Source organism: Budorcas taxicolor, chromosome 2, assembly GCF_023091745.1.
Source record: "Budorcas taxicolor isolate Tak-1 chromosome 2, Takin1.1, whole genome shotgun sequence".
Lineage (NCBI taxonomy): Eukaryota > Metazoa > Chordata > Mammalia > Artiodactyla > Bovidae > Budorcas > Budorcas taxicolor.
In genome coordinates, this window is record NC_068911.1 from 163,040,718 (window position 1) to 163,056,117 (window position 15,400).

At 40.4% G+C, this 15,400-nt stretch overlaps 1 protein-coding gene across 1 annotated transcript in view; it reads left to right on the top strand.

Moving 5' to 3' along the window:
* Positions 1-15,400, top strand: part of LOC128061243 (nuclear body protein SP140-like protein) — a 60,999-nt gene that overhangs the window by 28,724 nt on the left and 16,875 nt on the right. Inside the window, exons 12-14 of the mRNA XM_052653543.1 lie at positions 11,409-11,433; positions 11,567-11,614; positions 12,872-12,976. Coding sequence (XP_052509503.1) covers positions 11,409-11,433; positions 11,567-11,614; positions 12,872-12,976 — 178 coding nt within the window. The remainder of the gene's footprint in view (positions 1-11,408; positions 11,434-11,566; positions 11,615-12,871; positions 12,977-15,400) is intronic.

Sequence of the window (15,400 nt, forward strand, 5' to 3'; positions counted from 1 at the left end):
CCCCTCCATTCATATGCTTTATGTGGGACATCTCCTCCATGAATTCTTTGTGTTAGTTTTATGGTAGAGAATTCTGTCTCTCCTTCTAAAGCTATGGGTTGAGAGGGCTTCCCCTTGTTCTCTTTGTGTAATTCTTTGTTAGGTACAAAGACTTACATTTAAAAAATCTGGTCTCTGGAATTTGACTAGTTAGCCCTATACAAAACACAGACCCATAGAGTTGGATTTTGTTGGCAGAAATAGAGAAAGTATTTGTAAAGAATCTTACCTAAAAACAGTAAAATATGATAAATATAGATTTTTCTACTACAGTCTCCAATCTGGTTGCTAAATCTGAACTAGTTTGAGATCCTTTATCTTTTTTCTATTCAGATTTCCTTTCTTGTCTTCACCTAAAGATATAACGTAAATGATTTGTTCAGTGATTTAAGCGAGGATATTTACAACATCCTTTTTAAGACTATCTCTCTCATATAGTATTTATAAGTATTTACTACTTATAGGTTAATTATTATTCCCAGCATTGTCAAAATATTTTCTGTAATGTTCTTTGATCTCCAAATACTGAGGACCCTTCTTTATACACCTTCTATTTATCAGACCTCATCCTTATGGGCCTCGTCCCATTTCCACACCTCTCAACTTACCCATTTCACACTCTCAACCTTTCTACAACTTCTCCTTCCTGAAAAATCAGAACACATCTCTACTAATGGCTGCTGAAACTCAGTCTTTCCTCATGGTACTCATATTGGGTGAAGATATGTAAACAGACTTCAAAAGTGAGCATTATTACTGGTGTTGTGTGGGAATTTAGCATAATTGAAGGAAAAGCCAGATTTGGGGTGTCCCCGAAAACAAAAGTATAGAAGGCTTCCAAGATTTTGAAAGACTTTGGCCAAGCTTGCACTCATGCTAAAGACCGAGTTGCTGTTGGCTGTAGATAAAATTCCCATAGCTCATCCTATAGAACATGGCAGGATAATTTATAATGATTCCCTACTTCCACAGAATAAAGAAGTGAACTCAGAGCTTCCCTTTTTAAAAAAATTCTGAGTTTCACCCAGAGGCAAAGAGTCAAGCATCTCATTTGCAACATAGCCCAGGGTCCGGTCACAATAGAGGTTCCCAGTGACAAATAAACATATTGACACAGCCTCACAATCTAGCAACCTTAGGTGCTAAATGTAAGGTGGGAACCTCCATATTTTTCCACCATGATGAAACCAAGAAGGACTAATTCCACAAGATTAAGCCAATGACATACCGCAAATACTTGGAGTGATTTATGCCTCCAACTATACTTGGCCCAGGTTAAAAGTACTAGCACCATGTGGCAGGTGAGAAGAAACTCTGCATTAGAAATAGTTAAGCTTCTGTATATTGATGCATCTAAGAATGTGTTGGAAGAGTAATTTAAATGACTCATTCTATCAGTCTGTGAAAAGTTTAATCCAAGTATATGATTGTATACTTAAATCTGGGGGAAAAATGTTGAAATAAAGGGAGGGATAAGGAAATGTTAGGAAACTACAAATTAGAAGGTTGGTCAGTTTTCATTGTTGGTTCTTTGTCATGTACAGTGATGTAATCAGTGTTGTTGGCTAAGGAAGATTCTCTGTAGATCTCATTGCAATGGTAAGGATGCCTCTACACCACATGCTCCCAAGAAGACTATACATATTGACCATAGATGAGCAGCTCTGCTGACCTCATGGGTGAGGCAGGAGTAGGCAGCAGGCGTGGGGAGCATTGAGGATGGGGAGGCAGACCTCCTCCCAGGAGCCTGGGCTTTAGACCTGAAGGGATCTCTTTCTAACAAGCTCGTTTCTCCAGTCAAGAGGATGAAGCTGGTTGGCCTATCAGAGGGAGGTCTGATCATGGTCTTTCTGACTGGGAGGTTGTTGGTTGCTTCTTGCTTCCTAACACCTGGTGGGTCTTGGCATCACTGTGATCAGGTGAGTAAGCTGGGAGAATGTGATGCATTCTCTTGTCTGCTAAAGTATCATGATCTCCTACTTGCTTATAGCTCCTTCCTGGTCATTCATTGGTAATGTTGATCAGAGAGTTGATAGTTGTGGTACTGTTGGTGGTGATGGTCCCTTAATGGCTTCCTGTATCTACATGTTGGAGTGTAGCTGAAATAGCATCCCTAGATATTTCATCCAGTCTGGTAGCTGTAAATTCTATCCATATGTTAATGACCACCAATTTTATTTCACCTCCTTTGGTCCCTCTATTGAACTGCCAAGTCATAAGTTCAACTTCTGACTCCAAACTTCCACTTGGAGTCTCAGATTTGACACATGAAACCCATTTCTTTATTTCACTCCCAAACCTGTCATCCACCACCTTTCTCTCACTAAATGGCATTATTTCTACTCAGTTTGCTTGAGTCAAAAGTATAAAATAATGTGCTTGATTCCTCTTTTTTTCCCTAGTTCCTCCACATCCATTCACAAAAATGTTTCAAAACTATATATATATATTTTTAAAAAAAGAACCAAATATACATAAAGTATAACATCTGAAATCAAAAACAATGAAAAAATTGGGCGGACTCTGAAAATACATTGTGTGTGTGTGCATGTGTATACAAATACAGCCAGTTCTCATTATTCATGGTATAGAGGTTATATGAAGTCATCCCAAACCCAAAGTAGCTAATAGCAAAACTTTGCTTCCAAAAGAAATAGAGGGTTTGGTTCCTGTGAGCCTCTGGTCCTATTTTTGTAAACCAATAAACATAGATCTTTGTTTCATGAGTGTTTCTGTTTAAAGACACTTAATTTATTATACACGTTGATTCGTTAATGTTGAACTCACATCCAACGGCGCTGTAACTCATGCCTGATTGGAGCTCGTCTAACACACGTGTTTTCTCCGTAAGACATGTCACAGTCTTAAGAACGCTAGACAGCACTTCAGCACTAGGCTTGAGGCCATTTTAAGCAGCATAATTACCAACAAAAAGCACAAAAATGAGAACAACATGGAAGTAAGTGGATGGCAAAAGGATGCTTGTTTACAAAATGAGCTGAAACGAGCAGGCAGAGCTTTGTCTTATTCAGCCTCTGCTCGGAACACATGTGTCTGGCAACACAAATTTTTCACTGCTCTGCACACCACCATGAATGACCATGGAAACGCCATGAGAACTGACTTGGGAGTTTCAGATAAATTTTAGAGAGTGGGTGACTTCACAAATTTGGAATATGTGAGTAATGAAGATTGGCTGTATATATACATATTTTCATTCTTTCTAGATTAGTTTTTTAAATTAAATAATACATAGGTTCTCACAGGCAATATTTTATTATTGTTGCTTGCCAGACAGCCTGCAATTTGGATTTATATTTACTCTCTGACCCAAGAGTTGTTTAACAGAGGGTGGGAGAAAATGTACATTCTCTATTTCCATTTTCTAGGTGTGAAGTTGAATGTATATCAGCAATATCAACCTTGTTAAAATGTATTATTTGGGTCTTTCATACCCTTCTCATTCTGTCCACTTGATCATTTGTGGACTGAGGGTGATAAAAAATAAGATTGTCTACTAGTAGAGTGTTTTTACCTCTTATGATATTTCCTGTAATTTCTATTTGCTTAAAATATTTTGTCTTGGATTATACTTTTTTTGATAATCATATCAGGATTCCCTGGTTTCTTTTCGTTGATGTATGCCGAAATTACCTTTGCCTGTACATTGATTTTCAGCATTTAAAAATGTGTTTTTATTTGAGTCTTTTGTATATGGTTAAAAGGTGGGATTTACTTTGTAATTTAATTACAAAATATATTATTTAAATAAGTGAGTTAAGTCCATGTCCTTTTATTGTTAGGACCAAAATGTTTGAACTCGTTTCTGTCATGTTAATTTGTACTGATGACTCATCTTGTTCTAGTGTCTTGGATATTAAAAATGTCAACACCCTGCATTCTGTCTTCAATGCATTTATGTGCATGTGTATACCTGTGATACTTAGGAAGGTTTGCATTTTGGTTGCAGTGGTTAAAGCTGGGCATAGGATTGCTTAGCTGAGACTAACCCTCCCAACTGGTCTTGCAGTTAGCCCTGCCACATTTCTCCTGAGTAGGAGAAACATGAGCCACTTCTTTCCTTTAAAAGAAATGAATGGTTGAGTTCTTGTTCATTTCCCATATTTCCTTTGGTTGGGAGTATATACTTTTATTTACAAAGGTTTATTCTTTTGTTGTAGTAATTACTCTCAGAAGTACCTTTATATGGCACCTTTGATCCTCTCTGAAGACAGATCCCGTGAATTTCCCACCCAGTAGATTTGCAAAATTAGCATGTATCCTATATTTCTCTGTCCAGTCTCTTTCCTCTCCCACCCAATTTAGGCCACACGTTCCCTTTATTTTTTACCTCTCATATATAAAAAGTGCTTTATATTTATCCTTTATTTATCCAAATAATACCCCTTGACTCCCAACAGTAAAACAGACAATGACCTTGCTCTACCACTCATATTTCTGCCTTCCTCTGCAATTTTTTTGGTATTACATTATATCTATATTTTCAGGACATATACACTTATCACTCTGGTCTTTCACCTCATTTACATTTTTATTTTAATCTTCTTGCCAAAATGTCTCAGTCCTGTCTTGGTTTGCTAAAGTGGACCCTCTATCAGTTTTCTCAATAAGTACTCATAGGACCAATATTTCCAAAATATCCCTATTCAAAAGTACTCGCTTTTATTATTTATACCTGAAAATTAATTGCTTGTTCTTTACTTCTAGAACTGTCTTGTAGGATTTTCCCAAAACCTTCTGTGGCATTCAGTGTTGCTATAGAAAATTCTACAGCCAAAGAGATTCCTCTCCCTTGAAAATGACTTGGTCTTTGGGCCCAGGCTGCCCATTCAATTCTTTATCTTTAAAGTCCAGTAAGTTTGCTGGAATATATTTCAGGGGTTGACTGGAATCTATTTTCTCTGCTACAGAGTGAAAATACATGTACTTACGCAAAGTATACTTGATTTTTTAAAATAATTTCGGAAAATGTTTTCTTGAACTTACCTTCAGTTATGTCTTCTCTTACTTTGGTTCTCTTCTTCAAGAACGCTAAGGATTTGTTCACTGCTTTCTGTTGATAGGTATATCACCCACATTTTTCTTCTAATGGAAAGACCCCGACTATTCTGCTCACATCCCATTGGCCCACACTTAGTCACATGGCCAGAGCTAAGTGCAAGGGGAGGCTACAGGCAGCCAAGCGTCCTATGAAAGAAAAGAGGGAATATTTATGGGTGACAAACAGCAATCTGCTTACTTGTTCTCCACATTTTCCTCCCAAGTCCCTGATTTCCTCAAAGAGTCAAAGTCAGACTCTTTGTTGGTTCAAGCCTGGCCTTGTTGTCTCCTGAGGCACTTGGGCAATAAAAGGAGCTGGAATGTGGATGCAACCTCTGAGCTTTGTGGCCAGAGACAAGTTAGCGTTGAGTGGAAAATAAGGGAGAAAGTGTTAGAAAAGTCTGTTGTAACTGATGAACACAGCTCTCAATGGAATGAGGAGAAGCAGATAAGAGAGAATTTAATCAGTTAACCAGAAGCCAGACTCCTGGTATCACATCAGATCTATGCCCAATATACACACAATTACGGAAACCAAACTCAGAGCACACACCACACTGTTGGTGTCGTAGAGACAGGTGACACCCCATTCTCTGAACTGAGTTCTGTGATTTTCATTTCTACCTCATTCCTTGTATTCTCTTCTTTATCTCTCTTCTTTTTCCTGTTCCCTTCCCATTCTACTAATATTTTTCTGCTCTACTTTATTTCTTTTGGTCATTCTTTAAAATCATATCATATAAAACACTGCTGCTGGGTTTACCTGGCGCTGTAGAGATGACAAGATTTTTCTTCTGGAGCTGAAAACATATTTGGATATACATTTCTTTCATTTGGAAGAAATCCTTTCAATTTCTTCTGATTATTTCTAATACTAGATACATATTTGAATATATTATTATTATTATATATTAAATATATTTTAAACTATAGTAGTAGTATTAGTCACTCAGTCATGTCTCTTTGTGATCCCATGGACTGCCATGCTCCTCTGTCCATGGAATTCTCCAGGCAAGAAAACTGGAGTGGGTTGTGCACGCTTCAGTAGCTGCAGCTTGTGGGCTCAGAAGCTTCAGTTCCCAGGCTCGAGAGCACAGGCTCAGTAGTTTCGATGCATGGCTTAGTGACTCCACAGCATGTGGGATCTTCTTCCCCAACCAGGGATCAAACTCATGTCTCCTGCATTGGCAGGCCTATTCTCAGCCACTGCACCACCAGGGAAGCATCCCATACTTATCTTTATCATCTTGTTTATTTCCCAGGTTATACTTACCTGTCTAAGAATTTTGTCCTCTGAGTTTTTGTGAAATCTTACTGCCATATTTGATTTAATAGTTGGAATGAGAAGTCTAAGCACAGATCACATTTTTTTCCTTCTCCTACTTCCTTCCTTATCAAACCTGTTCTCTTAAATAGTTCTTTCTATGCCACAGGATGAAGTCTTAAATAAGCCCCAGAGTTGTGTTAATCCTTTTCAGCAGCAGTGATATTCTCACTCAACATTAAAAAGACTGAGCTGATACAGTATTAAAACTTTAAAATAGGTAGGGGGGAAACTGGGTAAGACCAGCCTCCTCGACCATCTACACATCTTCTCTAATGCCGTTCAGTATCTACTGCTTTTGGCTGATTCAAGTTGGGGAGGAAGGAGAGAAGGAAGTAGTCAAGAGCAGGAATGGCCCTCTAACAATAAACCCTTCACTTCTCCCAGAAATGGCAGAGGCATGAGTCACATCCGTGGGTTCTTCAGAGATCCTCCCCCTTCAGGGAGAATTTCTCAACTGAAGTTCCTCTGATGCAGGAAATCCAACTGATGGGTTACCACTTCCTTCTTAGTCTCCCAGCTTCCAGGAGATCCACACCCCTCCTAGGGTCACCTCTTTCATCCAAAATGTCTCCTGGACACAGTATCTCTCAAGAATTAACTGAACCTCTCCCTTCCCAGGGAAGGTTCATGCCTCTTCATGGTCTTCCGACTTTCTAGGCCCCTCTCTAGACTTTCCAGGTTTGAGTCTTTAAACACCGCTGCCTCCCTTAAGCCCTTGGAGACACAGATTAATTATCTTGGAAGCTTCCTCACTTGCCTTGAGGGGAGGGGAGCACTGAACTTCTATAGCAAGTCTCTGGTGCCAATAGATAGTCTATTTGAATAGGAAACCCAAGAACAACCACTCTACTTTCTGTGGTATATTGAGAGAGAAACTTCACAAAGAACAGTTATTACCTGGACTTAAACCGCAAAGCTCCCAGTAAGAAGAACTCTTAAGCTAAATCAGACTACTTATGTATCTTTAATTTATTTGGCCTAGCAGGTTTGCCTGGTGGCTCAGACGGTAAAGCATTTGCCTACAATGCGGGAAACCCAGGTTCAGTCCCTGGGTCAGGAAGATCTCCTGGAGAAGGAACTGGCAACCCACTCCAGTACTCTTGCCCGGAAAATCCCATGGATGGAGGAACCTGGTAGGCTACAGTCCATGGGGTCACAAAGAGTCAGACATGACTGAGCGACTTCACTTCACAACAGGTTTGAAAGACGGTGAATCAAGCAGTGCCAGAGAAAAACAGGAAGAGAAAATATTTTTCGTTCGCCTAAGAACCTACGGTTAAACAGGCCCAAACTGTAGTCCAGTGCGAGAAAGAGAAAGGAACAAAGGAAGGAAGAGAGAAAAGGGGAAAGAATGAAGGGGAGAAATGCAAACAAAGAATAAAAGAAAGAAGGAAGGAGAGGTGCACATTCCATGGCCCTGCCTTGGGAATCAACATGTTTGATTGAACACGGCCTTCAAGAAATTCACCTGCACAAGTACCCTCATCTTTCCTCTCACAACCTCTTATATCTGAGAGCCTATTCACCTGAGATAGGGTTTCAATCAACCTTTTTTGATATCTCTCACCCTAAGATTTTCTGTGACTTGAAATTATATTTCTACAAATTCTACTTTGGCAATTTCTCTTGGTTAATTCTTTAGATCTTTTTTTGTCCAAACCCATGTGAACAAGCTCTTTTGTCTCTTTCATATTTTCACCCCAAAAGCCTTCATTCAGGGTTAAGATGATGGCCAATGTATTATTTGTGTAGGTCACCATCACATATCCCTGCTGCTGCTAAGTCGCTTCAGTTGTGTCCGACTCTCTGCGACCCCAGAGACAGCAGCCCACTAGGCTCCCCCATCCCTGGGATTCTGCAGGCAAGAACACTGGAGTGGGTTGCCATTTCCTTCTCCAGTGAATGAAAGTGAAAAGTGAAAGGGAAGTCGCTCAGTCGTGTCCGACTCTTAGTGACCCCATGGACTGCAGCCCACCAGGCTCCTCCATCCATGGGATTCTCCAGGCAAGAGTACTGGAGTTGGGTGCCATCACCTTCTCCGTCACATATCCCTAGATAATCCAAATTCTTGCATTACTGCATTGATTCTGCCTCTCAAGCAAAGGAAACCTGGATTGCTAAACTTAATTTTTTTAATTTCAGGATGCTTCAGTTTCTTTATAGATAATGGGGATAGTAAAACTCCCTAAGATAAATTAGTAAATGTAAGGGTCTTAATTTGTGTCTAGCATATAATAAGCACGTAACAACTGTTCAGTTCGTCGCTCAGTCACGTCCAACTCTTTGCGACCCCATGGACTGCAGCACAGCAGGCTTCCCTGTCCATCACCAACTCTCGGAGTTTGATCAAACTCATGTCCATTGAGTCAGTGATGCCATCCAACCATCTCATCCTCTGTTGTCCCCTTCTCCTCCTGCCTTCAGTCTTTCCCAGCATCAGGGTCTTTTCCAATTAGTCAACTCTTCGCATCAGGTGGCCAAAGTATGGGAGTTTCAGCTTCAGCATCAGTCCTTCCAATGAATATTCAGGACTGATTTCCTTTAGGATTGAGTGGTTTGAACTCCTTGCTGTCCAAGGGACTCTAAAGAGTCTTCTCCAAAACCACAGTTCAAAAGTATCAATTCTCTGGGACTCAGCTTTTTTTTCTAGTCCAACTCTCACATATATACATGACTACTGGAAAAACCATAGCTTTGACTAGAGGGACCTTTGCTGGCAAAATAATGTCTCTACTTTTTAATATGCCATCTGGGTTGGTCATAGCTTTTCTTCCAAGGAGCAAGCATCTTTTAATTTCATGGCTGCAGTCACCATCTGCAGTGAGTTTGGAGCCCAAAAAAATAAAGTCTCTCACTGTTTCCATTGTTTCCCCATCTATTTGCCATGAAGTAATGGGACTGGGTACCATGATTTTAGTTTTTTGAATGTGGAGTTTTAAGCCGGCTTTTTTACTCTCCTTCATTTTCAGCTTTCATTATTATCATTCTCAAAGTGTTCCTTTAGATACAAGAAATAAAACTTGCCTTAAGTTCTTTTAAATGTAGACATAAATGTATTTGGATTAGTGTGAGAGTAAACAACATGAAATCTAGGAACCCAGGTTAACCATCAAAGGCTTGGTAAGTGCAAGGCTCTGGAGCATTTATTTTTCTTTATGCAGTAGGATCTTGACAATTTACAGTAAAATGGAATTTTTTAAAAATATTATTACATGCAATGCAACTTTTCAGCAGCATCGGTTTTATATTTTTCTATTTTCTCAGAAAGAGGGGAAAGACATAGAATTGAGAATCTGAGTAACAGAGCCTCAAAGAGGCAAGCCAAGAGGAAATAAATATATAAATAATGTTTAATAACTAAACATCTAAATTCATATGTTTTATTCTACACTTTTATTAATAGACTTATTTCTCTAATTACTTTCTATAGCTACTAACCACTGAGAAATATACCAGATTTAGTCAACTTCTAAAACATGACAGAGAGACAAAGATGATACTTCAAACAAGTAGCATAGTGGTGGAATCTGCAACCAGAACCCAAGGCCCAAGGGCTTCTGCAGTGCTGAACTGATAACTTTTGAGGCTGGAAATAGTTGTAGCTATAAAACACTGTGTAACTCACAAGTGATGAAACTGTCCTGCCCCACGTCCCACCCCCGTGAGGTAGTCCTGTGGACTTGGGTCCGTCACATTGCCCCTTCTGCCTGAGTTTATTCCTCTGTAAAGTGAAATAATAATAAAGAGACTAACTGGCCAGCAAGGCCCACCTCAGCTTCATATATGAGCTGTTTTCTCCTGGAACCAGCATTACCAAATTAGGACTCTAGGATTCTAGCCGTGGGAACTGAATGATGGGCACAGACCTTTAGCTAGAAAGCATCCCTGACTTCAACGTTCAGACACTGCTGAATGATGGCACATGGACATGCCTGATCTTTTCGGATGCAATCAGCAATTGAATCAGATACTACGTTTTTCTGAAATATCTAAGTCAACATTTTGTGCTATCTCTAACCCTACCTACAACTTTAGGAACTTAGGCATCAATTTTACATTGAAAGCAAAAAGAGAAGGGGGCAGCAGAGGATGAGATGGTTAGATAATATCAATGATTCAATGGACATGATTTTGAGGAAGCTCTGGGAGATAGTGGAGGACAGAGGAGCCTGGCATGCTACAGTCCATGAGGTCACAAAGTCAGACACGACCTAGTGATGGAAAAACAGCAACAAAAACAAAAATCAATTTTATAAGCTTCCCTTCTTTGGGCCATTGAACTAGTTTGTTTGTTCGTTTTTTTGTCAGTCCTTGCTCATTTTTGCCACCATTTTTTATCAAAAAGCTTTCAAGTTTAGTTTTGTGGCAGTTATCTGAGCTACAGAATTGAGCATAAAGTTTTCCTTGAGACCTAATATTACTGCCTTTAATCACTGCCTCTTTATAAAAGTAAATATTCAGTGCTTTTATTTAATTTGTATTTTTAGCTGTGCACATCAATTTTCTCATCTGTAAGATGAGGATAGTATTAGTTCTTATTTGATAAATTTGCTCTAAGGATAAAGTAAATCAATAGAGACAGGTTCTAAGGATCGTTCCTGGCACACAATAAAGACTTGACAGATGTCCAACTTCATTACTCTGCTCACGTTGCTGCTTTGTTACTTTGGAAATGTGTAAGACATGGTTTCAGTTTTGTTTGGAATGACTGGGAAATGTTAGTAAAAGAAATACAGGATATATCTCACATCATCTTTGTAACTAAGTCTAGACCACGGTTCCCCAAACTAAGGTCCACAGGGCAAAGTCAATCCATGAACTGTTTCATTAATAAATTTTTAGTGGAACACAGCCAAAGCCACATCTTACCATTTATGAATTGTCTATGGATGCCTTCACAATAAAACAGTAGAGCTGAGTAATCACAAAAGAAATTGTGGTCCATAGCACCTTACATATTTTCTTCTCTGGCCCTTTACAGAAAAAACCCCTAACTCCTTATCAAGGTATTTGACATTTTTCTTGGTGTACTAGACAGACTCCTGAAAAGTGACATTTGAATGGTATTTTTGCAAAACACTATTTGCAACATAATGTTGTAAAAAGACACATTTATGTTATTTTTCTACTTTCTCCCAGGGATAGAAACAGTCTGCACTGAGTCTTTGAAAAGAGGCAGAAAAAGAGGTAAAAAAAATGATTAATGCATTTTTAACTAAAATAATGCAAATTTCTATTTTATAATTCATGTTTTTAGTGATCAATCAATTTTCTTAATTAATTTATAGAGCCAGTAACAAATGTTAGGATAGTTCCTGCTCCTGCTCAGTTTCAACAACATGACAGGCAACAGCTTCACTGATTAGTCAATTGATCTGTGAGAGACCCCCAGGCCTCCTGAGCAGGTCTCCCCTCACCATAGTGATAACTTTTGAGGAAGGATATATGAAGAAATGTATCTAAAGAGTATGACTCACATAGTATTTAGCTCATTCATCTCTTGCCTACATAGAGAGCCATAGGCTAGCCACCAAAGGGGACTCTGAGTGGCAACGGGACCTGTTACCAAAGAAATTCCTAAAATTTCTTTGATTGTATAACTTTGGCTTGTCACTCATTTTTTTGGCCTCAATTTCCTCCTCTGTAAATCGGTGGGTGGCAGGTCAATTTGAATGGCCTCCTACACCCACCCAACTCTAATAGAACTGACTCTGGAAGGACTGTCCACAGCCTACCCTCCCCATCAAGAGAGAAGCCCCAACATCGGTCTTTAATGGATCCCCTTCAATACTGGCCAGAAGGGCAAGAGAAAATGTTCCCACTACTGACATTCTTTCTAAGATTTTCAGCACCTGCTTCAGAGGAATCAGACCTCAGCACCCTCACCCAAGGGTATACAGAGGCCCTCTCCCTGAGCAATTTGTGGTTTCTTTTAGAGCAAGTTACATTCTAGCCACAGAGAAAGCTCACATGAAAGAGAAGTGAAGCAAAGCAGAAAGTAAGGCGGGAAGGTGGAACTGACCCGCTGGGGGCCCATTGCAATCCTGCTTTGTTGCCCCAGTTGAGCCCTCAAACAGGGAGAAAAAATGAAAAATTGAGGCTTTTTCTCCATCTGTATAACTTCAAGGCAATGATATGACTATAAATCTTCCTTCAAAACAGCAGGAAGAAAATGATTGTGCAATAGGTAGCTGGGGCTGGCAAGCTTGGGAATTCAGATCCTGCTTCAAGAGGTGTGTATTTAGGATTTCAGAGGATTGGGATATAAAGTGACATTAGGTTTATGGACCTAACCTGCCATAAAAGAAAGACCTAGATAAGTATCTAATTCATGGGAGAAATCCTCCCATTACATTTTAAGTTATAAAGAAGGATCTCAAGATGGGGGAGGAGAGGCCATTTTAGAGCAAGATGGAATGAAAAAAAACGCATGCTTCCTTGCAGGTCCAAGAGTTCCCAGAGATACAAATATGGATTTTCAACGTGATCAGCTTCCCGTGACTTGTGGTGAAGCGAAGGGAATTTTATATAAGGAGAAAATGAAAAAAGGTGGGCTTCACAATATTCTACACTTTTCAGTTAGAAAACTCCCATGTGAATGATGTATTGTACAGGTTGTGGACCCTTGTTGGGGGGAGGGACATGTTTCTAAGACTGTCCTCAGGTCTGGTGGTTCTCTAGGAAGACTGAAAGGACTCAGCATATTGTTGAACTCGTGGCTGTTATTTATTCTATTGAAAAGGCACACCAAAAAAATCAGCAAGGGGAAGAAGCACATGGTACAGATGTCAGTTTCCAAAGTCCTCTCCCAGAGGGGTCACCGTGACGCACTTAATTCTCCAGCAATGATGTGCAGTGTTGTCTGCCAAGGAAGCTGCCCTGAGCCTGAGAGTCCAGGGCTTTTACCAGGGGTTAGTTACATAAGTACCCTCTGGCTAGCACATGCCAAAATTCCAAACTCTTGGAAGGAAAGCAGGCATTCCACACACACTATATCGTTTATACCAACAGTTCAGGCACAGTGAGCCACTCTTAAGTCTGGGAATAGTGAGACCCCCCTTCCCAAGACCACGTTCCCAGATGCCAGCCAAGGGCCATCTGGGAACCAGACTTTCTGAAGAAAGCAGGCTCAATTCTTCTCTGTTGGCTCTTTTCCACATAGCATCCTAGAGAAGCTGGGGGAAAGACAGCATTTCCACACTTAATAAATTAATGAACATTAGCTAAACAGGCCATCTCCTCTCCTGCCATGGAAAGTGCCCACGGGTTCCCATCTGCACCCAATACAAGGGCAAGTGCTTCAATAACAGGATGGAAGATGTACACATTTGAGAAACCCAACAACAGCCTTCACAGTCGATTCCCTGTAATGTCTGTCTGGCCTTTGGCTCACTGAAAAAGAGCACAGCCTTTAGGCTCAGAAGACCTGGATTTGAGTTTCAGCTGTACCAAGAGTGTCTATTTTGTGTGGGTCAATGTAGTATCTCTCATACTGAACTTAGTCTTCACCCAAATGGGAATAACAGTAAAACTTGCCTCACCATATTATGAGAAAAAAGCAAGATAATAGATGTAAAAGCTTGCAAATTATAATTGTTATAGTACAAATGCTCAACTTGCTCATCTATCCTAACTGATTCCCTCCTCCCAAAATATAGTTCATTCGATACCAACAAGTATTGGGTTGGGCAAAAAGTTTGTTCAGGTTTTCCATATCTTACAGAAAACTCCAAATGAGCTTTTTGGCCAATCCAATATAAATGGGTTTTTTGCTTTCGCGTGTATGTTAGTTGCTCAGTCATGTCCGATTCTTTGCCACCCTATGGACTGGTAGCCTGACAGGTTCCACTGTCTGTGGGATTCATCAGGCAAGGTAGGTAAACCATTCCCTTCTCCACAGAATCTTCCTGACCCCGGGATCAGACCTAGGTCTCCCTCATTGCAGGCAGATTCTTTACCGTCTGAACCACCAGGGAAGTCCATATATAAATGTTTGCCTAATGACTATATCAGATCAGTTCAGTCGCTCAGTTGCATCCGACTCTTTGCGACCCCATGGACTGCAGCACGCCAGGCCTCCCTGTCCATCACCAACTCCCAGAGTTCACTCAGACTCACGTCCATTGAGTCAGTGATGCCATCCAACCATCTCATCCTCTGTTGTCCCCTTCTCCTCCCCTCTTCAATCTTTCCCAGTATCAGGGTCTTTTCCAATGAGTCAGTTCTTCATATCAGGTGGCCATAGCACATATATAATATAACTTTTCCCACTTTATAGCATTTTCTAATTTCTTTTAACATAAAATAGCTTGAGTTCAAAATATGAGAAATAGTTGCTTGCCGTGAGCTGAAATGATCAATTTTGTACAAGAGAAGGCAGATGTAGCTGTGGTGACCCCTGTGTGACCTGACTTGCCCCCTCAGAAGCTCAGCCTGGTTCTATCTCAGGTCTCAGAGAAGGGAAGAGAAAGAATCTTCCCTACTCATCTTTAGATTCATTCATTTTTTTTCTCTTTTGAACATAATACTTTTTTATGTAAATGTGGGTAGTAACTGGGGGCTTCCCAGGTGGCACTGGTGGTAAAGAACCTGCCTGCCAATGCAGAAGACATAGAGATGAGGGTTCAATCCCTGAGTCGGAAAGATCCCCTGGAGGAGGGAATGGCAACCCACTCCAGTATTCTTGCCTGGAGAATCGCATGGACAGGGGAGCTTGTCAGGCTACAGTCCATAGGTCCCAAAGAGTTGGACACGACTGAAGTGAGTTAGAACGTGCTCCTGGGTAGTAATTACTGTCCTTCTCATTGCATGAAGGTCAAAGTATGCACACTGGACAGGAAGTTGGCTCCTACCCTTGCCTTTCAGACTGCTCTGGGTCCCCAAGAGGGGACTCTGCTCTCCTGTTGCCGATTCTGAACCCAAAACGGGTGGCCCGGATTCATGTGGTGGGAGGTCAAGTCTTGGGGTTCTCAC